Raw genomic sequence first — 25,213 nt, 5'->3', positions numbered from 1 at the left:
CTGGGCGCGCGCGCCAAGTTCAAATGTACAGGCGAGCGGCACAGCAAGTAGCCCAGATAGGGAGCCAGGTCCTAAAGCCCGCCGGAAGGAAGGGCAAGACTCAGGGGGGTCAGCGTCAGAAGAGTCCAGGAGGAAGGAAACCCCAGGGGGCAGAAGGACCCAGAGGAGGAAGGAACAGCGCAGGAGGTGGAGCCGGGCTAGGATCTTAAACTGGTGCGGAAGGGGCAGTGACTCAGAGGGGACTTCGCCTATCTAGAGTCTAGACGTAGGGTTGCACGCTCTGGCTTTAAAATGGAAATTATACTTCAATAAAGACTTTTGTTACATAATATCAGCCTGGCGTTGGTCCTCTGTGAGCTGGGACCTAGAGGCAGCCCTGACAACAATAATAAAAAAGAGATAAAAACTCCAGCTTTTAAATTCATACTTGAATAACTTTCTTTCCTGACTTCCTCACGCCTCCCTTTTTTGTGTTCCTCTTTACCCAATCAAATACAGCAAATTCTAACCCTCTCTCAGAAATCATTTCTCATTATTAAAATCACTCTATTATATCTCCAATCTTTCCTCCTTATATTTAAATACCCTTAACATATTATTTACCTTTGACATAATAAAACTTTTGTCATTCACCTTTTTCCTATACATTTTTGCATGTTTTTTCACACTGTATCACTAATGCCATATTATTTTCATATCCAACATCCTTTTAGCATTCATAAACTTTGCAGTGTTTCTGCAGATAGTCTTTAAACTTCTTCCAGTCCTCTTCCACCGATTCTTCTCCCAGGTCTCAGATTCTGCCAGTCATTTCTGCTAATTCCATATAGTCTATTACTTGCATCTGCCACTTCATCAAGCAAAAACGTCCCTATGCAGGGCTGCCTTCAGGTGTCTTCTAAAAGTGGTTTGTTATTTATCTCCTTGACATCCGGTGGGAGGGCGTTCCACAGGGTGAAGCGATAGCACCACCTGCTGGCAGTTAAAAGCGCACACCTGGTGCACTTCAATGCTGTTCATGGAGCCGCAAAGCACTTTCAGCAGGTGAGGTGGTGAGGTGTGGAAGAAAGTAAGTCTCTGCTGGAGGGCCCTCAAAGTAGCGTAGAAAAGTTTGAGGAGAGGCAATGTCACTGCAAGGAGTTTCCCAAACAATTTCTCCCACAACCCTAGGCCCCAAACATGCCCAAATATCTGAGTTATCTGAGTGGCTTTAGACTTGTTTTCTTCGCTGTGCAGACACCTTTTGGATGAACCCCCAGTTCCACCTTTCACTGCTGGAGCCGGACGAGAAGCGAAGGAAAAAACAGGATCAACTCCCTCATCCCTCCTGCTCCCTCCTTGTCTCCTTGACGCAGAAGGACCGGCGCAGGAGCAATAAGGCCTTCCTTTGCATAGGCTATGACATCTTTCAGGTGAGCGCATGAGGCCGACTGGATCAAATATTGTGTCTGGTGACAAGATTTGCCAGAAGACCCACCTGGGGATGAAGTAAAACCAGTTGGTAGCTTAGACAGGGCCTGCCCATCCCATTCTGCCGCCTGAGGCGAAATGGGAAGGTGCTGCCTGCCCACCCCTAACCGCCACCAAAGCCTCACTTACCAAGGATGTGTGGCTTCAGCTTCTGCTGATATCGTGCAGAGGCCTCATGTGATCTTCCCCAGATCCCAGGAAGCGAGGCGCTCAGCTACTGCAGCTGCTTCTCCTTACTTCTGTGGTGACGTCCCTTGGATTTCACTGCCTGAGACACCTGCCTCATGAATGGGCTGGCCCTGAGCTTGGTGGTAGTCTGCTTCTAGAGCATCTGTTTGCATATAGAAAGTCCCACGTATAGTCCCTGACATTCAGGCAGGGCTGAGAATGTCCCTGTGTGAAACTCTGGAGAGCTGCTGCCAGCCAGTGTTGACAATACTGGGATAGATGGACTCATGGTCCGACCTGGTACAAGGCAGCTTCCTATGTCCTTCCTCTCCATGTTATCTGCTAAGAAGCCCCCTCTTCCACTCCACCGCCCCGCCCCACCAGCTGTGGTCTGTCCGCTATGTTAGTGATATCATAGCTTATCAATTGCCTTTTCTGCCGCTCTGTGGATTGACTCTCTCAGGGCAACTTGTGATTAAAAACATTGACAGTTACAATCCAAAAATGAAATGGCGGGGAGGTAGGGGTGTGTGTGTGTGTGTCTTTTTGAGAAGGATCAGCAGCAACTGATACTAAGTAAAAAAAAACCAATCAAGGTTGCAATCCTATACACACCAGGAGTGGCTAGCTTTTTTTTTGGTCAAGACCCCTGTTCATCCCATGCCACCTGTCCAGGGGTCAGTGGTGGGTGTGGCTACCCCACATTCCTGCTGGATCTATACAGATTTAAAAAACGCTATAGAAAAATATGCTATGAAAAGCTCTTAATGGAAAATCCCTTTGGCGACAGATCACTGCTCTACAGCACCACCTGGTGCCACGTGTTTATAATGCAGTTATAACGATATAATTGACAAGTGTAGCTGAGTCCTCTCTCACACACACATACAGGGCAAACATCACACACAACCCGTCACTCTTCAAATGGCCCATCTGATGACCCCAGAGGTAGCAGTTTGCATCCCTACCTGGGCACTGGGCTTGTAGGGCATACAGGGTGTTTAAACCTCTCCAGCCATCCCAATTCCATGTCAGTCTGTTGTTGTCACCACCATTGCCAAAATCAGCGGGAACTTGGAGGTAGGGCTGTTGGGGGGAGAGAAAAATGCATTTGATTTCCTGGTTGTAGCTTCATGGCCCTCCTATAAATTTTCCTCCTCTCTTTCTTTTCTTGCAGATGTCCGAAGAGGTAATAATCCAAGTGGTTTGTACTGTCTTGAAGGGGTGTCCCTCTCTCTTTGCATAATTGCTTCACCCAGAAGTTAAGGAACAGGCTAAGACAGGAAAGCTACAACCCATTTGGAAATGATTTTTGAAAGGGAGGTTGACACAGTGCAAGTGCGCCAGCAGGAGTGCTGGGTTGACTCCGTCAGCGTGTTTGCACTGTGCTGACCTCTCTACTGCCTGGGTAAGCAACAGTGACCCACCTGCTAGGAAGGGAGCAGCGTGGTTCTGACCCAGCCGCAGTGCTTTTTTCAGGGGGGGGGAATGCAGGGGTACGCATACCCCTAAACATTTTGTGAATCTAAGTTTGGCCTCATTGAGGAGCAGTATTTCAATATGAGTAGGAAAATGAGAGTACCCCTAAACATTTTTTTAAGAAAAAAAGCACTGTCCAGCCTTATAAGCCACTTCTCTTCATGTACCTCCTCAGTGTTATGTGGAACAAAAATGAAGTCTGCCAAGCTGCTACAGCAGGCCGGGTGAGGGGCATTCATGAGGGACTGAATAATAATAATAATAATAATAATAATAATAATAATTTATTGAATTTATATACCGCCCTACACCCGGGCATCTCAGGGCTGTTCACAGAATAGAATCAAGATATAAAACCACAAAATACATAATAAAAATATAAATGACAACCCAATAAAGGTAAAGGTAAAGGGACCCCTGACCATTAAGTCCAGTCGTGACCAACTCGGGGGTTGCGGAGCTCATCTCACTTTATTGGCCGAGGGAGCCGACGTACAGCTTCTGGGTCATGTGGCCAGCATGACTAAGCCGCTTCTGGCGAAACCAGAGCAGCACACGGAAATGGCATTTACCTTCGTGCTTTCGAACTGCTAGGTTGGCAGGAGCAGGGACCGAGCAACGAGAGCTCATCCCGTCACGGGGATACGAACCGCCAACCTTCTGATTGGCAAGTCCTAGGCTCTGTGGTAACCCCACCCCCAAAAAACACATTTTAAAAGGGCATAGGATGTAAATCAAATCAACCAAAGGCTTGGTTGAAAAGGAGCGTTTTTGCCTGGGGCCTAAAGGTGTATAATGAAGGCGCCAGGCGAACTTCCCTGGGGAGAGTATCCCACAGACGGGGAGCCACTGCAGAGAAGGCCCCGTTCTCGTGTTGCCACCCTCTGGACCTCTCGAGGAGGAGGCACACGAAGGAGGTCCTCAGAAGATGATCTTGGGGTCCAGGTAGGTTCATTTGAATGGGAGGCTCTGGAGACTTTCCCCCCACAACAGCCTGTTCAGAACAGTGACAGTGTACTCTAGAAATGGCCTGGGAAACTGCTGCTCCTCCCAGGGAGAAAAGCCTTGTTGACTTTCTTCCTCCAGTATCTACAGCTGAAGAGCACAGCCCAAAGAAAACAGCTGCTCCCCAAACTCAAACAAGTTTGGCCGACTGCCTATGGGTATTTAAGAGACATCACCGAATATATCCGTTTGCCCCCCGGAGATTACCTGATCGTCACCAGCCTTCAAAACCCTCTGGCTGAGGCTGAATTCACCATCCGCGTCTTCACGGAGAAGAAACATCGCTTCCGGTGAGTTCTGATGCCCCAGAGGGTCTAAGCCTCAAGGCTTCTGTGCCAGCCTTGTATCTCCTGCCTGTTCCCCCTGTTTTTTAAGAACTTAATTTTTATGTTTAAAAGTCAGCCTCAATTGGTAGCTGTGGGTGGTAGAGTAGACCCATCAGCATTCCTAGACATGACTAACTTAGGGTTCATCCACATTTCTACTTTGCCCCAATCTATTGTTGTAGATTTGGGGGGGCGGGATGATGACCCCTAAACCCTACTAATGAATAAATGGTAGGATTTTGATTATTTTGGATGTGAATGGAGAAATACAAGAATACTCCTAGATGATGTTATGTTGCCTTCTAGGGAAATTGGCGAAGAAGTCAGCGCAGATCATAAAGCTCTACAGGTAACAGCTTATTCTCTATGGCAGTGCTTGAGGAAGATCGAGCGCATTTGTTTGTTGGCCTGGGTTCGGCATCCTCAGAATTTCAGCTTTCTTAAAACATGAGGCTGGATTCTAGCTCTCAAACCGCAGACACAGCTGCCTGATAGAATACAGTGGTACCTCAGGTTACATACGCTTCAGGTTACAGACTCTGCTAACCCAGAAATAGTGCTTCAGGTTAAGAACAGAAATCGTGCTCCATTGGAGTGGCGGCAGCAGGAGGCCCCATTAGCTAAAGTGGTGCTTCAGGTTAAGAACAGTTTCAGGTTAAGAACGGACCTCCGGAATGAATTAAGTACTTAACTTGAGGTACCACTGTATTGCAAACCAGAAGGCAGTTGAGCAGGCGCAAAATGGTTAGGGGCACGAAATTCCAGCGCCTGGTGTTGCCTCAGTATGGTTCTGTGCTTCAGTCGCTGGGCTCCGTTAAAAGCGGCTTTTCCATGCAAACCAGGAAGTGACCTCTCCAGACAATAGAACAACTCTTCTTTACTTATCTCTGTGACAGCGATCTTCTGTGTGAAGCAAATGCTGTTAGGCCAACTTTGGTTGGCCCTCCTGCATGTTCACTTCCTCAAATCTGGCCTTCTTTGAAAAAAGTTTGGGCAGTTGAATGTGCATGTGTACTCTGTCCATTTCCCTCCTTCCCACTCCCTCCACACAGCCCCGGGGGCTGGCAACCCACGCTATGCCACTGCCCATTTGTGCCCTTTGTGCCCACAGAAGATCAGTTCGGTTCTCCTTCCCCCAGACTTTTAAAAAACTGTGAATGTGTTGTTCTGAAAGCCAGTCACTCAGTACTCTGCGCAGCCAACTTATCCTAGAAACAGGGGAAATTCGTTGCTCCCCTGGCTTGATTTGCTTTTAATGTGTGTATATTTGTCCTGAAATTGAGGACTGTGGATCCAACAGCAAGCTTGCCCCTCAAAGAATGTACATCTCTCTCACGACCTTATTGCTTTCCAGATAATAATATCACCCAGGATTGAACTCGACCAGATGCTTGAGAAAACTTTCCTGGAGTGGGCAGGCCAGGTAAGGGAGTGTAAGAACATTGGTCAGCACAGCCCTTACCTGCTTGTGTTGTTTTGCAATTGGTTGATTGTTCGGCTTATTTAAATAAATTTAAATATTAAAATTTTAAAAATAAATTTAAATATTGCAAACTACTCACCATCAGTGAAGGGTCCCTTTTTAGAATCACCGAGAAAGCAGAGAGACTACAACAAGGGATGTCAGAGAATTCCAGTGAATGCAGAAATCGAAGCAGAAATCGCTGTTTCACACACATCTGCCCCGTGTTTAGAAGGGAACTCAAACCAGTAAATAAATCAGTATTCGCTGATGTTGTAGATTTCAATCTTCAAATGATACCTAACTGAGCACACGCATAGTCTGTTTGCATTTTGTGAACGAGCAGAATTGTGTAATGACGACATAATTTATGTACCATAGGACAGACTTTTTCCCCTCCAAAAATTAAGGGGAAATGTGTGTGCATCCTATGGAGCGAATGCAGGCTCCTTGGCTTCAGCGAAAGCAACGCGAAGCCTCCGAAGCGCAGAGGGAGCGAGGGGGAGTTTTTTTTCTTCTTGTTCTCCCCCTCTAAAACAAGATGCGTCCTATGGTCGGGTGCGTCCTATAGAGCAAAAAATACGGTAATTGATTGCATAAGCTACATAATTTTGTCACAGCAGAAAGTAGGATGAACAATGTAGTTTTGGGCAGAGAATGAACTGCCGTGGGAAGGAAACAGTGCTGAATGCAACAAATACAGGGCAGTGGCAGAAGGAAATATGGCAGACAACAGCGGGACCCTGGTTGATGTCCTGAGTAGGAGAGAAAGAGCCAGGGGCCCTGGGAATAGAAGTGGAGGAGGAATTGAGGGTGCTTGGCAGGCCCACAATGGCCCCCACAGCCCACCTCTATTAAGGGTTTAGACTGTGGTAGGGGCAGATGATAAATTCAATTTAGTTTGCATTTCATGAAAAACTATATATTTCTCAATTCTCACACACCAGTATGCAAACAAAACACAGCTACCCTTTGAAACTCTAACAAATTTTGCAACACTGTTTTCCAACCAAACAGTAATTATAAAAATGTATATATTGGGGAAAATGCACATATAATGTATAGATCAGTGAAAATAACGTACAAAATTGCATTATATTAGGGGAAATGGTTTGCAAAAATGTGCATGTTAGTCAAAAACTGCATACAGCAATGTGTTGATCAGGATAAATTTACACTGAAATGCTGACAAATTTTCATGAGGATTTAAAGTACGTTTCTGAGCACAATTCAAAGTGTTGGTGCTGACCTTTAAGCCCTAAACAGCCTCGGTCCAGTATACCTGAAGGAGTGTCTCCACCTCCATCATTCTGCCTGGACACTAAGGGCCTTCTGGCGGTTCCCTCATTGCGAGAAGCCAAGCTACAGGGAACCAGGCAGAGGGCCTTCTCGGTAGTGGCACCCGCCCTGTGGAACACCCTCCCACCAGATGTCAAAGAGGAAAATAACTACCAAACTTTTAGAAGACATCAGAAGGCAGCCCTGTTTAGGGAAGCTTTTAATGTTTAATAGGTTACTGTATTTTAGTGTTCTGTTGGAAGCTGCCCAGAGTGGCTGGGGAAATCCAGCCAGATGGGCGGGGTATAAATAATAAATTATCATCAGCATCAGCATCATTAAAGGAAACCCCTCAAATTCCCATAGAAATGGGATGGGGTTTGATTTAAGATTAGAAAAGTGAGAAGCTTAGAGAAGCAAAATTGGCAGATTCCATCATTCCTGATCACTGGCCAGTTGACAGGAGCTGGAGTTCTCCAATATCTGGAGGGCCAGAGGTTTGCAGCCCCTGCTTTTCACAGAGCATTAGCCCTGAGCCTGACTGGCATGGAGAAGAAGGTGGGGCCCATTACATGATGTGACTTTTCTTGGATTTTTATTTGGCTGATTCAGGACCAGCAAATGGGCGCCGCTGAACTCCGGGGCATTCTGAATCAGATCATGAAGACCACTTGTGAGTATCCAACACGGTTGCCTTCCCCATCGGCTACATCCTTCCACCTCTTCCCTTTCTTCGTTCCCATCTTCTCTTTCCTAGAATTTAAAATCTGGAAAGAACTTGAAACTTGTTCCCTTCCCTCCCACCTACACATCTGTGTCGCTCCGGGTGCTGGCAACCCATGCTACACCACTGTTCCAGACTATCGCTCTTCTGTGGATGGGATTCAGTTGCATGCAAGCAAATTTGGGTTTTGCAACTGACGTGGATTTGCCACTCTTGTGCAACTTCCCAAACAAACAAACATTTTCAGCAGTAAGGAAAGTGATGGGAAAGTGGCACTGGAAAAGGTGGTGACATTTCTTGGCCTGCTCAGCCATTTTCTCGGTTCTGCTTTAGCCCTTTGCCTCTCTCCTCTCCAGGAATTACTTTAACCCCCTCCCTTTCCAAATAGTGTTGCCTTAATTGAGTGGCAGTCAGGAGCAAGAGTACAAAGAGGAGGGAAAGGAGCATTTAACCCTTTCTTAGCAGTGCAAATCGTCCCCACTCCCAGAATCCCACTGGGGAAAGGAGGACCGTCCACTTGGCTGCAGGGGCTCTAAAGTCAGAAAGCAGAGTTGCTATTCCACTATCGCCTTAAATCAGATTGGTAGTAATTGGGTGCTACTAAATTGTCCCCGGGGGGACGCGGGTGGTGCTGTGGGTTAAACCACAGAGCCTAGGACTTGCCGATCAGAAGGTCGGCGGTTCAAATCCCCGCGATTTGCTCCCGTTGCTCGGTCCCTGCTCCTTCCAACCTAGCAGTTTGAAAGCACGTCAAAGTGCAAGTGGATAAATAGGCACCGCTCCGGTGGGAAGGTAAACGGCGTTTCTGTGCGCTGCTCTGGTTTGCCAGAAGCGGCTTAGTCCTGCTGGCCACATGACCCGGAAGCTGTACGCCAGCTCCCTCGGCCAATAAAGCGAGATGAGCGCCGCAACCTGAGAGTCGGTCACGACTGGGCCTAATGGTCAGGGGTCCCTTTACCTTCACTAAATTGTTCCTATCTGGGAGCACCTAATGTTGCAAATCCATTCCTCTGCCCTTGTTCCTGCATCAACACTGAGGTCCAGCTCCAAGGGCTTTCTGGCAGTTCCCTCACTGCGAGAAGTGAAGCTACAGGGAACAAGGCAGAGGGCCTTCTCGGTGGTGGTGCCCGCCCTGTGGAATGCCCTCCTATCAGATGTCAAGGAGATAAACAACCAACAGACTTTTAGAAGACACCTGAAGGCAGCCCTGTTGTTAATGTTTGATATTTTATCATGTTTTTAACATTCTGTTGGGAGCTCTCCAGAGTGGCTGGGGAAACACAGCCAGATGGGCGGGGTATACCGTATTTTTTGCTCTATAAGACTCACTTTTTCCCTCCTAAAAAGTAAGGGGAAATGTGTGTGCGTCTTATGGAGTGAATGCAGGCTGAGCGGCTATCACAGAAGCCAGAATAGCAAGAGGGATCGCTGCTTTCGCTGCGCAGTGATCCCTCTTGCTGTTCTGGCTTCTGGGATTCAGAATATTTTTTTTCTTATTTCCTCCTCCAAAAACTAGGTGCGTCTTGTGGTCTGGTGCGTCTTATAGAGTGAAAAATACGGTAAATTATCATCATCATCATCAACTGTAGTAATTATGTGTCCATCCTCTCTTTTCCAGGGTATCCACTGAAAACTGATGGCTTTTCCATGGAGCAGTGTGAAAAAATCACCCAGCATTTCAGTGTATCCTTCTCTAGGGAAGTAGATGGGGCCAGGTATCAAGAGGGAAGGGAGTCTGGATCCAACCCCTAGCACAAGAAAATAGTGGTCCATTGAATGAAAGAGAACCCCAAATTCCCATTCTGTCTTCCATGTAGGGATGGTACGAGCATCCCAAATGGGGAGGATATGTGTGTCTCCAATGGGTCAGGCTACATTCCAGCCTTGCAAAAGCCGGAGGTCTCTATGCTCTGCCTAAAACATGCACTAGCTGCATCCAAAGCAACATGGTTTCTCATGCATGGTGCGCGGGGTATGGTGCAGGGAGAATCTCAAGGGCTGGAGGTCCCCCACCCCTGCAATATCCCATGTGCTTTTTCTTAACTCTGTAACAGGGCAGCAAGACAGGCAAGGTGACACTGAGCGAGGTTAAGCAGTTCTGGACTAAGATAACGGAATGGGAGGTGAGGGTAGGGACCAGAGCAGCTGGACAAAAGCCCACCTCTGAAGAGGTTCCGCTATACCTGGGCCACCTCTGTCAGGGTTGACGGGTTCTGGTGTCAATGCAGGCAGAAGATGTTGATCTGTTGAGCGGACAATCAGGAATCAGTCTTCTTGTATTTTTATCAGTCCTGGCCAATCTAAACTGCCCCTGGGAAGAGGGATCAACTGTTAAACCACTCTGAGAATTGTAGCTCTGGGAGGGGAAGAAGTGGGATCACCTAACCGTTCCCAGCACCCTTATTAAACTACAGTTCCCGGGATACTTTGGGAGGAGCTATGGCTGTTTATGGGATGCGGGTGGCTCTGTGGTCTAAACCACTGAGCCTCGGGCTTGCTGATCAGAAGGTCGGCAGTTCGAATCCCTGCAACGGGGGGAGCTCCCGTTGCTCAGTCCCAGCTCCTGCCAACCTAGCAGTTCAAAAGCACAAAGTGCAAGTACAGTGGTACCTCGGGTTACATACTCTTCAGGTTACAGACCCCATTAGCTAAAGTGGTGCTTCAGGTTAAGAACGGACCTCCAGAACAAGTTAAGTTCTTAACCCGAGGTACCACTGTAGATAAATAGGTACCGCTCTGGTGGGAAGGTAAATGGCGTTTCCGCTCGCTGCTCTGGTTCGCCAGAAGCGGCTTAGTCATGCTGGCCACATGACCCGGAAGCTGTACGCCAGCTCCCTCAGCCAGTAAAGAGAGATGAGTGCCACAACCCCAGAGTCGTCCGTGACTGGACCTAACGGTCAGGGGTCCCTTTACCTTTATGGCTGTTTATAGTGATGTGGTACTGCTTTCAATGTATAGTACAGAGGGGGCCTGACTCTCTTGAGCTCAGTATTTGATAGCAAGATGCTATAAAGTGCCGAGGGCTTTCTGGTGGTTCCCTCACTGCGAGAAGTGAGGTTACAGGGAACCAGGCAGAGGGCCTTCTCGGTAGTGGTGCCCACCCTGTGGAACGCCCTCCCATCAGATGTCAAAGAGATAAACAACTACCTGACATTTAGAAGACATCTGAAGGCAGCCTTGTTTAGGGAAGTTTTTATTGTGTGACATTTTAATGTATTTTTAATCTTTGTTGGAAGTCGCCCAAAGTGGGTGGGGAAAGCCAGCCAGGTGGGCGGGGTACAAATAATAAATTATTATTATTACCTCTCCCGATTCCACTCCACAGAGTATATTCATTGGTTATGACATGGACAGATCTGGCACCATGAACACCCATGAAATGCAGCTGGCACTGGACACTGCAGGTGAAAAGGAGTAGGAAATAATGCACAGGGGATATTGTTCTTTATTGTGAAGCTGGATTTGTGAAAATCCTCTTTGTGGAACTCACAGGGATCCTTTAAAAGTCATTTGGTGTTAAAAAAGGATCTCCACTTCAAGGCAATTCCAAATCTCTCCCTCCCCTCACCCACCCCCTATGGAGCTTGTTGGATCCACTCGCCCACACTTCTAAATCCCTAACTAGAATGGAACTTCGTGGTTCAAAAGTGCAAAATTCAGATGGGCTGCAAGGAATGGACAGAGTGAGATTCTGTTTATGATCCTCCTGTGAAGTATAATCTGGATGGGAGTAACCTTACAAAAAGGGACGCGGGTGGCGCTGTGAATTAAACCACAGAGCCTAGGACTTGCTGATCAGAAGGTCGGTGAGCTCGCGTTGCTCGGTCCCTGCTCCTGCAGTTCGAAAGCACGTCAAAGTGCAAGTAGATAAATAGGTACCGCTCCGGCGGGAAGGTAACAGCGTTTCCATGTGCTGCTCTGGTTCACCAGAAGTGGCTTAGTCCTGCTGGCCACATGACCCGGAAGCTGTACGCCGGCTCCCTCGGCCTATAGAGCGAGATGAGCGCCGCAACCCCAGAGTTGGCCAGGACTGGACCTAATGGTCAGGGGTCCCTTTACCTTTACCTTTAACCTTACAAAACGAGGGTTACATGCAGTTTGAGATTCCGTGCCCTTACAGAATGGTGGCATTTGATTGCAAATTCAATTTCCAGAGAACCTTTGCTGTCATTCACAAACAAACCATGGGTTTCTAGTCCCCGTGGCTGCAGAAACAGATGACTTGCTTGTGGGCAATTCCTGCAGGATTTCAAGAGGCATGGGGTAGCTGAGTAAGATTTTGAGGGGGTAGCCCAGAGGTGGGCTCTCCAGATGTTGCTGGACTGCAACTCCCACCATCCCGGCTAGATGGAACTGATGGGAGTTGTTATTGGTGGCCAACAATATCTGGAGACTTCCTATTGGAAGTGTAATAAATGACACAAAGCCAAATGCTAATTTGCTTACTTTCCATATTCCTCCCCCCCCCCATTTGTGGAATTTTGCTCAGGGTTCCACTTAAACACAAAGACAAGAGAGGCCCTCGCGAGAAGATATGGCAACTCCTGGCTTCAGATAGACTTCGACAACTTTGTGTCTCTCATGGTGCACCTGGAAAGCGTTTTCCGTAAGAGACAACTTCCTCATTTTATTATTGTTATTCTTCAGTTATGCTTGCATCATTCCCTTCCTCCAAGAAGCTAAGGGGGATAAGGGCTTTGCTGAAACTGAAATTAATGCAGAGAGGTTTCTGGTTCAGCAACTATTCAAAATGTGTTTTTGATGTATAATTGTCTATTCAGGTTGGGACACATTCATCTGAGTAAAAAGGCAGTTTAAAAACTTCAAACATATGATGAAGTGAGCTGTAGTCCGTAAAAGCTTATGCCATACTGAAAGTGCTAGTCTTTAAGGGGACACAATACTTTTTAATGTTTTTTTTTTATTATAATAGACTAGCACGGATACCCCTCTGGAAAATATTTAATGTGCATTTTGTGATACACTGCTGATATTTAAATACAAACTTTTAAGCAGTGTTGATTAATGCAGAAATGGCAAACAACACACTTGTGTATGAAACCGAGACGGCTTGGAAACTGAGAAATACATCCACACATCTCTAATCTTGGCATGACTATGTTTTTGTTTCTTTTCACCAGGGCAATGCAAAAGCTGGGATGCTGATGACAAGGGACAGATTTGCATGACAGAGCAAAAGGTGAGGAAAAGGCAGTTGTCTTTAGACTGTCTCATGTTCATCCTCCAAACTTGCTCCCCCCCCACAGCATAGATTACTAAACTCCACTACGGTTTTTGGGGTGGGGGATGGGAGGGCGGTTGTGTGAGTGCCTTTTTCCGCACTGGGAAGGTGGTGAATTTGAGATCACCGCCATCAATTCCTGTAGTAGCAAACTCAAGTGTCGATAGAAATGCAGCCACAACAGGGCGAGGGAGGCACCAGCATGTTCAGAAGGGAGAAGGTGCCCTCGACAATAACAACAACAACAACGATTTATTATTTATACCCCACCCATCTGACTGGGCTTCCCCAGCCACTCTGGGGGCTTCCAAGAAAATACAGTAGTCCGTCAAACATTAAAAGCTTCCCTAAACAGGGCTGCCTTCAGATGTCTTCTAAATGTCTGGTAGTTGTTTTTCTCTTTGACATCTGGTAGGAGGGCGTTCCACAGGGCGGGAGCCACTACCTAGAAGGCCCTCTGCCTGGTTCCCTGTAACTTGGCTTCTCGCAGTGAGGGAACCGCCAGAAGGCCCTCAGCACTGGACCTCAGTGTCCGGGTAGAACAATGGGGGTGGAGATGCTCCTTCAGGTATACTGGACCGAGGCCTTTTAGGGCTTTAAAGGTCAGCACCAACAATCTGAATTGTGCTCAGAAATTTACTGGGTGCCAATGTAGGTCTTTCAAGACCAGTGTTATGTGGTCTCAGCGGCCTCTCCCAGCCACCAGTCTAGCTGCCACATTCTGGATTAGTTGTAGTTTCTGGGTCACCTTCAAAGGTAGCCCCACATAGAGAGAGAGTAGTCCAAGTGGGAGATAACCAGCACATGCTCCACTCTGGCGAGACAGTCTGTGGGCAGATAGGGTCTCAGACTGCATACCAGATGGAGCTGGCAGACAGCTGCCCTGGACACAGAACTGACCTGCACCTTCATGGACAGCTGTGAGTCCAAAATGACTCCCAGGTTGCGCACCTGGTCCTTCAGGGGCACAGCTACCCCATTCAGGACCAGGGAGTCCTCCACACCTGCCTCCCTCCTGTCCCCCCAAAACAGTACTTCTTTCTTGTCAGGATTCACCTGAATCTGTTAGCCGCCATCCATCCTCCAACCGCCTTCAGGCACTCACACAGGACCTTCACCGCCTTCACTGGTTCAGATTTGAAAGAGAGGTAGAGCTGGGTATCATCTGCATATTTATGAACACCCAGCCCAAACCCCCTGATGATCTCTCCCAGCGGCTGCATGTAGAAGTTGAAAAACATGGGGGAGAGGACAGAACCCTGAGGCACCCCATAAGTGAGGGCCCAAGGGTCTGAACACCAACTCCCCCACCTTCTGAACATGGCCCAGGAGGAAGGAGCGGAACCAGTGTATAACAGTGCCCCCAGCTCCCAGCCCCTCTAGAGTTGCAGAAGAAGAAAACAAAGTCTAATCGAGCTAATGTGGTGTAGGGGTTCAAGGGCTGAAAACAGAGGGTAGAAAATGATGGTAAACTGCTCAAGCCAATAACAGGTTGCAGTATTTTGAAGTGGAGGATTATGTCCAGAGGAGGGCAACCAAAATGGTCAAAGGCCCAGAAACGATGCCTTATGAGGAACGGCTAAGGGAGCTGGGCATGTTTAGCCTGGAGAAGAGGAGGTTAAGGGGCGATATGATAGCCATGTTCAAATATATAAAAGGATGTCACATAGAGGAGGGAGAAAGGCTGTTTTCTGCTGCTCCAGAGAAGCGGACACAGAGCAATGGTTCCAAACTACAAGAAAGAAGATTCCACCTAAACATTAGGAAGAACTTCCTGACAGTAAGAGCTGTTCGCCAGTGGAATTTGCTGCCAAGGAGTGTGGTGGAGGCTCCTTCTTTGGAGGTCTTTAAGCAGAGGCTTGACAACCATATGTCAGGAGTGCTCTGATGGTGTTTCCTGCTTGGCAGGGGGTTGGACTCGATGGCCCTTGTGGTCTCTTCCAACTCTAGGATTCTATGATTCTATGATTCTATGATTCTATGATTCTATGATTCTATGATTCTATGATTCTATGATTCTATGATTCTATGATTCTATGATTCTATGGTTAGGGGAAGCATCTCCTGTCACTAAACCCTCCAGTCCAGTATGTTAGGAGTTTTTAAGGCAGAATTTGGCTCACCAGTGGCTCTCCAGATGTTGTTGAACTCTAACTCCCATCATAGCCACTGGTCAGGGGTGATGAGATTTTGTCAGGGACTGTGCTGAGGAGGGCTACTCTGAGGAGGAATGGTGGGATTCTGAATCTTCCCAGGAGCAGGAGGACAGTATAGATTTGGAACAGTGGTTTGCAGAGGGACGCAGTTCAGAAGGCAGAAGCTGGGAATAACTGGGTGGTGAACAGCTAGGAGAAGAAGAACTGGGGAAGAGAGAGTTAACAGACTTAATATCACTGGAAAGCATCCATCCGATCAGCTGAAGGTCAAGGAGAGCAGATAAGGTGTCAGAACAGAAAGCACAGTGGTTGCGAGATCAGGTTGCAAGACATGGAAATGACGTGGGTGACTAGGGGTGGACCTAGTGGGTGGAGCCCTTAATTGGGAGCACCTCCATTCCGAGGAATGGATTCTTTGTTCTCTCACTGTGATCACTAAAAACTATAAATGGTAAGAGACTCCTTTCGCTTTGTTCTGCTGATATATACTGCCAAAGGAGGGGAAGGGAGCTGAGTCCATGGAGCCTGACGGATTTGTAGTCCAAAAGCATCTGTGGGGCTACAGGTTCCCTATCCCTGCCATAGAGTATCATGGCCAATGACAGCTCAAAATGAGTACAGGCTGTGTAGGAATAAATGTTTTCCTCTCTCTTATCTATGAAGATAATCTCTCCCAAGCAGGTCAAGTAAGAACAAGAGCCCAGAGCAACGTGGGGTGAGACAGTAGTGTTCACATGAGCTTTTGATGCAGCTCACAATGCTACCCAGTTTTTAAATCAGCCCTGTGGCTTGTCCAAGCTCTCTGTCCTCCTTATAACACCTGCAACCGTCTACTATATTGTAGCCCAAAGCAAGTGGGGAATTAAAGCTCACCTGATTTCATTTCTGCCTTTCAGTGGTTGGATCTGGTCATGTCCACCTGACTCAGCCATCTCCCACTCTCCATCCGTGGATGATCGCAATTCATTATCCCCAGAGGCACCCAAAGAAACTTCAACATTCACTGAACGTTTCAAGTTCCGCAATCAGAATAAATCAAGCACTGCTGTGAAATACTTAGCCGTTTTAATTCTATAATGGATGTAATTAAAATGAAACTTTCGGTCTCCACCTTGTTTATAGCTGAAAAGAATACCATTTTAATTTGCATATAAGTATCAAATGAGCTTTGGGGGGGTTAATCCCTGGGTTGTGGGTTCAAGCCCCATGTTGTGCTAAAGATTACTGTATTGCAGGGGGTTGGACTAGATGACCCTCGGGGTCCCTTCCAACTCTACAATTCTATGAAATGTACATTCTTATAACAACACGGTAAGGTACAAAATTATTTTATATTACCATATTTTGGTTTTGATTTGTGATGAAGTTCAGAGATTTACCTGTTTTATTGTAACATGTTTACTGATGCTCACTGCTGGAATAACTTTATATAAGCTGCTTTTTCTGATCTACCTGGAAAGCTGTATATAACTTTAAGTTTAAAATTTAAAGTAGTTTAAAGTTTAAAAAGTTTAAAGTTAAGTTTAACTTTCAGTTAAGTGGAAATTAGGAACATTTTTCTGCGCTCTCTCTCTCTCTCTCTCTCTCTCTATATATATATATATATATCCACGTCAGTCAAAGGAAGTCCAAAAATATGCAGGAAACTCCACAGAGTTAGCAACATTTGCTTGGCAAGGGTTAGAGCAGGCTTCCTCAAACTCTGCCCTCCAGATGTTTTTGCCCTACAACTCCTGTGATCCCTAGATAGCAGGACCAGTGGTCAGAGATGATGGGAATTGTAGTCTCAAAACATCTGGAGGGCAGAGTTTGATGAAGCCTGGGTCAGAGTAACGTCAAGTTGTCTCAGCAGATACAATTCAGCTACTGTCAGGTTGAAACACTGACTCCAAAAGTCAACACCTAATGTGTAAAGCTTTAACGAGGTAAATGGTTTTTTCATTGACGAACTATAAATTCAAAATGTCTCTACTAATATACCAGGCAATTACAGGTCTACACAGTAAAATCTACTTAATAAACGTTGCGTAAGCCAAATGTAACTTACTGGTATCCCCTCCATATTTTTTTTTAAGCCTTTGAGAGATTTCTTGAGTATAGTATTGTGACTAATACAGCTGACTCACAAACTTTTTTCTTTCAAAATCTTCTTGCCTGTGAATACTCGTCATCCCTGGCAACGGGCAGCTGGAGGCGAGTATTGGGTGTGATGCAAGTCTCACTCTCAAAGCAAGGCAGCAGTAAGACCCAACAGCCCTGGTCACAATACTCAGTAGTGTGGGGGGTGCAGGGGGGGCCAGCCGCACCGGGCGCAACATCTGGGGGGGCGCGCTCGCCGCCTCCGGAGTCGCCGAAGAGCCTTGGGTGCAGGCTGTAGCAGAGCCCCATGTCTCGCGGAACCGATGAGCTGTCCGCGCGTCTGGGCTGAAGGCGTCCGGCAGGCAGCTGCTCTCAGCGCTCGCCGCGGTCCCCGCGTGTCAGGGTCACGGAGGGCGCGCCAGGCAGCCCCTCCTCACAGCCCCGCTGCCGCTGCTGCTGCTGCAGCTGCTGGGCCATGTTGCATTTTCCTCGCCTCTCTGCCCTCCTCCTCCGGGCAAGCGGCGTCGTTTGGGCGGCATCGCCAGCGGCAACTCGCCTCAGATCACCCGACATGGACCCGCCGCCGCCGCCGTGGCTACCTTACCGTAAATACTCCAGCCCAGGCAGCAGCAAGAAGAAGCTGGCAGCAGCGGCAGGTTAGGAGTTAGGGGCACAAATTACTTGCCTTGCGCTGGGTTAGGGGGCGCAAATTACTTGCCTTGCCCTGGGTGCTGACAACCCATGCTACGCCGCTGACTGAGCACCCTAACATCCCTTGATTCCTCACCATCTTCTGCAGCCACATGCAGAGTTCCTTGGTAGACAAGATAGTGTTTCTTCACACATAGTTAAATCATGGCGTTCAAGGCTAGAAGAGGCACTGGTGGCCCCACACTTGAATGGTCTTAAAAGGGCTAGATGAATTTTTTTTTGGGGGGGGGGAATAAGACTATCTACAGCTATTAGCCAAGGATTGATGGAGACACTAGGCCTCTGAATCCTGTTTCTGGGAATCACAAGCAAGAAGAGAACGATGCCATTCAGGTCTTGCTTGTGGGCTTCCCTTATAAGCACGTGGTTGGTCACTGTGAGAATAGGATACTGTACAACATGGGCTTTGGGACTGATCCAGCAGGCTTTTATGTTCTTAGTTTGCTGTAGGAGAGTTGTGCGAAGGTAGAACGTTTGCCTCCACTGCAGAACCAGGAATGAAGTCATGTGAAAGATAGATTGTTGTTGTTTAGTCGTTTAGTCGTGTCCGACTCTTCGTGACCCCATGGACCAGAGCAAGCCAGGCACCCCTGTCCTCCACCACCTCCCGCAGCTTGGTCAAACTCATGCTGGTAGCCTCGAGAACACAGTGCAACCATCTCGTCCTCTGTCGTCCCCTTCTCCTTGTGCCCTCCATCTTTCCCAACATCAGGATGTTTTCCAGGGAGTCTTCTCATGAGGTGGCCAAAGTCTTGGAGCCTCAGCTTCAGGATCTGTCCTTCCAGTGAGCACTCAGGGCTGATTTCCTTCAGAATGGATCAGTTTGATCTTCTTGCAGTCCATGGGACTCTCAAGAGTCTCCTCCAGCACCAGAATTCAAAGGGATAAATCCTTTGGCAATCAGCCTTCTTGATGGTCCAGCTCCCACTTCCATACATCACTACTGGGAAAACCATAGCTTGAACTATACGGACCTTTGTTGGCAAGGTGATGCCTCTGCTTTTTAAGATGCTGTCTAGATATAGGTTGGGTTAAAGGGAGCCGCCATGTTGTGCTGGTTGGCATGTATCCCTACTGATCTGCCTTACTTCTTTCTAGCCTGGCTGGCTGACCAAGACAGAGAAGGCCTCATCCTGCAGGCACCCAGAATAGAAACTGATGCCCATGTTTTAAAACAATTCCCAAGCTGCTTTAGGGCTGGCGGATGAGGAAGGAAGTGGCCTCAGATCACCCTAGTGGCAGCTGAACTCTTGCCCTGGATGTGGGTGGCTCAAATCAGCAGCAGCCGGGGAGGCTGTTTGGTGGCAGCAGAAGCTGTGCAACTGCAAACTTAACTAATAGCATCCCATGCAGGCTGTCGGCTGCCTTGATGGGTCCAGTCATGTAGCCTAAGTCCTCACGGCCGCAGGTGCAGATGAGTTTGTGAGCAATTCCTGCTGGATTTCAATAAGGGGTAGCAGATTTTGAGTAATCAGTAATCATACACCAACACTTTGCACTCTTAACTGTTGTTTCCCCTGAGCTTAGTAGTGTCAGGGAAGGCAGGAGTCTGAGGGGTGGGCAGAGGGGAAGGGGCAGCAGGAGGATCCCTGGGTCATCTTACTTTTGTATAACCTACAAAGCTGTTTGGAATGAGTCAAGACGATGGATTCATCCAGCTCAGAAAATTTACACAGGCCACAGCTCTCTAGGTTTCAGGCAGAGATGTCTCCCAGTGAGACCCATTAAATGAATAAGGTGGTCATTGAACTCAAGTGCCCCCCTCCCACACAGAAAAGCACTTCTGAGGGCGGGAAAGGATGGCACTTTTAATACCAGGCTCTCGCTTAAATCACTATGGTCCTCATTATGGAGAATTTCAAACAGAACCAAGAAGTCTGAGATCCTTTTATGTTCCTTTAATCCATTCCTCTCATCTTGGCTCCTGTAGTTTTCCCGCTGACCACATATCAGAACTTTCCTTTCTAGCAAGAGATGGCTTTTCCATGAAGTACTGCAAGAAAATAATCCAGCTCATTCTGCAGAGCAAAAAATTACGGGCTCAGTTGCAATGAGGGAGAGGGAATATATGAAAACCCTTCCCTTTTCCTCTCCCAGGTTAATAGGGAGTTTCAAAAGTTGATATTCATTGGGGCAAGGAGCCCAATAGCAGGCGAATCCAGAGCCAACAACAGGCCAAGCTAGATTAGAATCATAGAATCATAGAGTTGGAAGAGACCACAAAGGCCATCGAATCCAACCCCCTGCCAAGCAGGAAACACCATCAGAGCACTCCTGACATATGGTTGTCAAGCCTCTGCTTAAAGACCTCCAAAGGAGACTCCACCACACTCCTTGGCAGCAAATTCCACTGTCGAACAGCTCTTACTGTCAGGAAGTTCTTCCTAATGTTTAGGTGGAATCTTCTTTCTTGTAGTTTGGAACCATGCTCCGTGTCCGCTTCTCTGGAGCAGATTAGTTTTCTCCCAATGCTCCTCCATAAGGGGAACATTGAGCCTGAGGAGGAGGGAAGGTGGCAGGCAGTGCCATCCTTGGACTGGTTGTAAGAAACATGGCAGGCAGGTGTGGGCTGGCTGGTGGCTGGAGGAAGATGGTGAAGAATTCCTCACACCCTACACTGGACCATCCTCCAATGTCTATATTAATCATGCAGCAACCTCATTCCCTACTACAAGAGCAAGTGATGATTTGGGAAGAGCTTCTACAAAAGGAACTTTCCATGTGTATCAGCGACTAGAGGTCTGAGGGCCATATGCAGTCTATCTGCTGGCCCTTCAGTTGCCAATCCAGAGGCAAGAGGGTGGAGGAGCAGACAGCAGCAGTACTGGGACTGGCTGGCTACCATGTTGCCAGACTGGGTGTGGCTGGCCCTCCATACCCATCACATTGGCCCTCCTGCTAACCAGGACACTGAAGGCATTACTCTATCCTGCCCCTGCCTGTAGTAGAACCCCAAGTCTACTTCTGAAACTCCCAATTAACTTGGGAGAGGAAAAGGGAAGGGATTTCATTCATAGCTATAAATGGAACAGGAAGGAACTCGCAACCCTTTCGGTTTCAGTGGTTTACAACCAACATGCCGTCCCCCCCTCCCCCAACCAGCTGCAGATGGAAGAGGCAGGCTGACACTGTATGAATTTATGCAGTTTTGGGCTACGTTAAAGGAATGGGAGGCAAGTGAAGCCCAAAAATCGGTGGGACAAAAAGCCAGGCATAAAAGTGCCACCCTGCCACCAGTGTTAGGACCAGGTATTGTTCAGGGGTGGATAAAACCACGTGTTGTGGTTGTTGTGGTTTTAACCAAGGGAACCTAAGCTTGCCGAAAGGGAAGTTACTGCTCTCTCAACTGGCCAAAGTCAGATTCCTTCTATTTATACTGGGTCTTGCTGACCTTCAGTCTTTGGGTTGCCCACCAGTCACAAGGACCAACGTCATACCTGTCCTCATGTGGGATTAGAAGTGTAAGCCCACAGGCGACACTGGACCTCCTGTCCAATTAGGATTGTCTCACTTGATGTTACTAGACTTGGTAATACACCTTTGGATCAGAAGAGCTATTCTCCTGGGGCCACAGCAGGGAGGCAGCACCAGCAGCAGGCTGGCTGGGGAATGGACTTTTTAAGAGACTGCTTTCCCCAGTGCCTCCACAACAGGCTCCATCACCAAGAATTCCTAGAGCTAGGAACCACTGATATCACATCTGCCCCTCGAGGCCTACAAGACCCAAAGAAGTTCTCAGATAAAAGTGAAGTGGAAACTTTAGAATGGAGCCGTTTCAGCTATTGCTCTATTTTATTACATTGCAAAATGATTTGAGAACAAATAGATAGAGTTGTCCATTAGATGATGCCTCGGCCCATAGAGTCTCTTCTCCTTTAGTAGTCTGGTGCAAGCAGTAGGAGCAGAAGAAAAGAGTGCAATTCTATCCTAGTAAAATAAAAATAATTTATTAAAACACACCTGCTCCTCAAAAGGGCAACTCTACTTGCAGAAATTTGGCAGGTGAAAGTGTCCCATCTTCATTCTGCTCTGTAAAAGAGGCCACTGCAAGTATTATTGCCTCCATTGAGCCAAGCAGCCCAGGCACTGGGCAAGGGCACCAGTAGTTGAGAAGGACCCCTCCGTGGCCCAACCCAACTGTGCCACCCCTTACCACTCTCCTTGCTGGGCCTCTGAACAGCATTTTAGTGGTTGGCACTGCTGCTTTTGAACTGGAAACAAAATGTACCCAAATGTAATACCTGGCCTTTGACAGATCTAGCGGAGAGATATTGCATATCTCAGGGGCCCGGCAATGAGGGAAGCAAGAAGTGTTAGTGTCGTTGTGTCAGAAGGAGAGAAAAAACCAGGAGCGCAGATTTGAGATTTGAATGAGGGATTTCGCCGCTCACAACTCTAAGCCAATATACAGTACAGCACTGGCTTCTGTGTGCATATCATGTCCCAAGATACTAACCTCTCTTATTTCCACTCCACAGCGTATATTCAATAAGTATGGCAAGCACAGGAATGGCCCTATGAACATCCATGAATTACAGCTGGCCTTGGGAAAGGCAGGTTAAAAGGAGCAACAAGAGCACAAAACTGTTCCTTATTAAGAAACTGGATCTTTAGGAAGCCTTTTTGTAGAATTTACTCCCTGAAAACTTTTGATGTTAGGAAAGGGTTATGCTTCCTGGCAAAGGCACCAGCTTGCACCCAAAATTGAGGGGGCCTGGCACACGTCATGTGTGTGATGTCATGCACGCGTCACACACATGGTGTCACATCAGGAAGAGGCAGAGCGTGGAGCCCAGTGCAGCATGGCTTCAATGGCCAATTGGCCAGATTGGCAGGAAATTCCAAAATCCCATGGCCAAAACAGCTTTCACACATGGGCTGCGGGTTATGGATTGAAACTTGATGGTTACACCCACCAGATAGAAGTGCCCCCAAAACGAGGGCTATATGTCCTTCAAACTCCTGCAAAAATACAGAATGTAGAATTTGGTGGAAGAACTCAGCTCCCCAAGAACATTTGCTGCTACTTAAAATAATAATAACAATAATAATGATGATGTTTGCTGGATGTTCAAAAGAAAGGGGGTGTTTTGCCCCCCCCATGACTAGCTGAAGCAGAATGAACTATGCTAATAAACAAAAATATTTGCTTGCTTTGCAGAATTTATACAGATCTGAGCAAGTCAGCTTTGCTCAGCTCCAAAATGTGATTTTTTTTTTAAAGCACTGCTGATATTGCTGTATTTCTTTTTACTCAGGATTCTACTTAAAACAAGCAAACAATTGAGGCCCTTGTGGGAAAATGCAGAGAAGTCTGGCATCAGCTGGGCTTCAAATGCTTTGTGTCCTCCATGACCGACCTGGGAAACGCTTTCTGTAAGAGACCATAAGTTCTATCATGTTATTATTATCATTGCCATTGCTCATGAGTGTATCCATCACTTCTTCCATGGAGCTATGGCTCGGCAGACTTTGCCCAGTGTCCTGCAGCGGGAGACCTATTACTGTGCACACATTTGAACCAAAGTCTCCTTGATCCACCCCCCACAGTGCTGTCTGCTGCATCACACTGACTAATCAATATAGGGACCTGAGAATATAATGGGCTTGTGAAATTGAGCGGCTTTTCAGGATGACAAACTTTGTGCTCTTTTCAAACTGAGAAACTTCAGAATGCCTCTGGTGATGGACACATCTACATGCCTGAGGAGGAGGTGAGGAAAAGCAGCTCCATACCCTCCAACATTTCTCCCATGAAAATAGAGATGTCCTATTCCATCATCATCAACATCATCAGGTTCCCTAGCCACTCTGGGCAGGTTCCAACATATATAAAAACATTACACACACACACACACACACATATAATAAAACATTATTATTTTTTAAAAACTTCCCTATATAGAGCTGCCTTAAGATGTCTTCTAAAGGTTGTAGAGTTACTTATCTCTTTAGCTTGGGGGTCGCATAACTCCATACCCTCCAATATTTCTCTGATGAAAATAGGGACATCCTAAGGAAAAGCAGAACACTCTGGGATCCAATCAGAAACTGGGATGGATTTTGTAAATCTGGGGCTGTCCCTGGAAAATAGGGACGCTTGGGAGGTTCTGCAGATTAATGCCATGTCCCTAGAGTAAAAATAGTTTGCCTTTTTCCTCCATCCTTCCTCCATGCCCCTGCTCTGTTGTGACCTTTGCAACTATCTGCTGTGTGAAACTAAAAGCGCAATTCAAATGTGAAATAAAAGCTCACCTGGCTATTGTTCTGCCTTTCAGTGGATGGAACTCAACAACTCCCGTTAATTCAGAAGAATGGACTTAGCTGTCTCCTAATCAGTGGGGTGATTGTGCTTCATTATAAACAGGGCTATCAGTAGTTATTTCCATGTTAATTAAGCCTCTCAGTTTGAATTCTGCAATCAAAATAAATACAGCACCTCAGAAAAACAGCTGCTGGTTGTTACTCTGTCAAGCAATGTATGATTTTGAAAAGCTTTTTCGTGTGCCTGTCTACTACTATAAAAATCGCTGGGGGTAATTGTACATCATTATAGCTAGGGCAAGGGACGTGGGGGGCGCTGTGGTTTAAACCACTGAGCCTCTTGGGCTTGCCGATCGGAAGGTCATCAGTTCGAATCCCCGCGACGGGGTGAGATCCCGTTGTTCGGTCCCTGCTCCTGCCAACCTAGCAGTTCGAAAGCACGTCAAAGTGCAAGTAGATAAATAGGTACCGCTCTGGCGGGAAGGTAAACGGCGTTTCCGTGCGCTGCTCTGGTTCACCAGAAGCGGCTTAGTCATGCTGGCCACATGACCTGGAAGCTGTACGCCGGCTCCCTCGGCCAATAAAGCGAGATGAGCACCGCAACCCCAGAGTCGGTCATGACTCGACCTAATGGTCAGGGGTCCCTTTACCTTTACCTAGAGCCAGGGCAATCACAACAGATATTTCCATATTAATTAAGCTTCTCAGATTCCACAGCAGAAAAGTTTGAATTCTCCAACCCAAATAAATGCAGCATCTTTTTCTAAGATGCTGCATTTATTTGGGTTGGAGAATTCAAACTTTTCTGCTGTGGAATCTGAGAAGCTTAATTAATATGGAAATTATGGA

General features: G+C 47.2%; 1 protein-coding gene across 1 annotated transcript in view; it reads left to right on the top strand.

Moving 5' to 3' along the window:
- The window catches only part of CAPN12 (calpain 12), a 33,959-nt gene extending 17,087 nt beyond the window's left edge, over nucleotides 1–16,872 (top strand). Inside the window, exons 10-21 of the mRNA XM_081868946.1 lie at nucleotides 1,237–1,412; nucleotides 2,816–2,827; nucleotides 4,204–4,412; nucleotides 4,755–4,797; nucleotides 5,803–5,871; nucleotides 7,801–7,861; nucleotides 9,531–9,595; nucleotides 9,967–10,035; nucleotides 11,238–11,316; nucleotides 12,402–12,518; nucleotides 13,054–13,112; nucleotides 16,207–16,872. Of these exons, the coding sequence (XP_081725072.1) occupies nucleotides 1,237–1,412; nucleotides 2,816–2,827; nucleotides 4,204–4,412; nucleotides 4,755–4,797; nucleotides 5,803–5,871; nucleotides 7,801–7,861; nucleotides 9,531–9,595; nucleotides 9,967–10,035; nucleotides 11,238–11,316; nucleotides 12,402–12,518; nucleotides 13,054–13,112; nucleotides 16,207–16,233 (986 nt within the window). The 3' untranslated portion in view covers nucleotides 16,234–16,872. The remainder of the gene's footprint in view (nucleotides 1–1,236; nucleotides 1,413–2,815; nucleotides 2,828–4,203; nucleotides 4,413–4,754; nucleotides 4,798–5,802; nucleotides 5,872–7,800; nucleotides 7,862–9,530; nucleotides 9,596–9,966; nucleotides 10,036–11,237; nucleotides 11,317–12,401; nucleotides 12,519–13,053; nucleotides 13,113–16,206) is intronic.
- Nucleotides 16,873–25,213: the final 8,341 nt, after the last annotated feature.

Source organism: Podarcis erhardii, assembly GCF_964252035.2.
Source record: "Podarcis erhardii genome assembly, chromosome: 7".
Lineage (NCBI taxonomy): Eukaryota > Metazoa > Chordata > Lepidosauria > Squamata > Lacertidae > Podarcis > Podarcis erhardii.
Note: the sequence above shows the minus strand (reverse complement) of the source record. Positions and strands in the feature narration are given on the sequence as shown.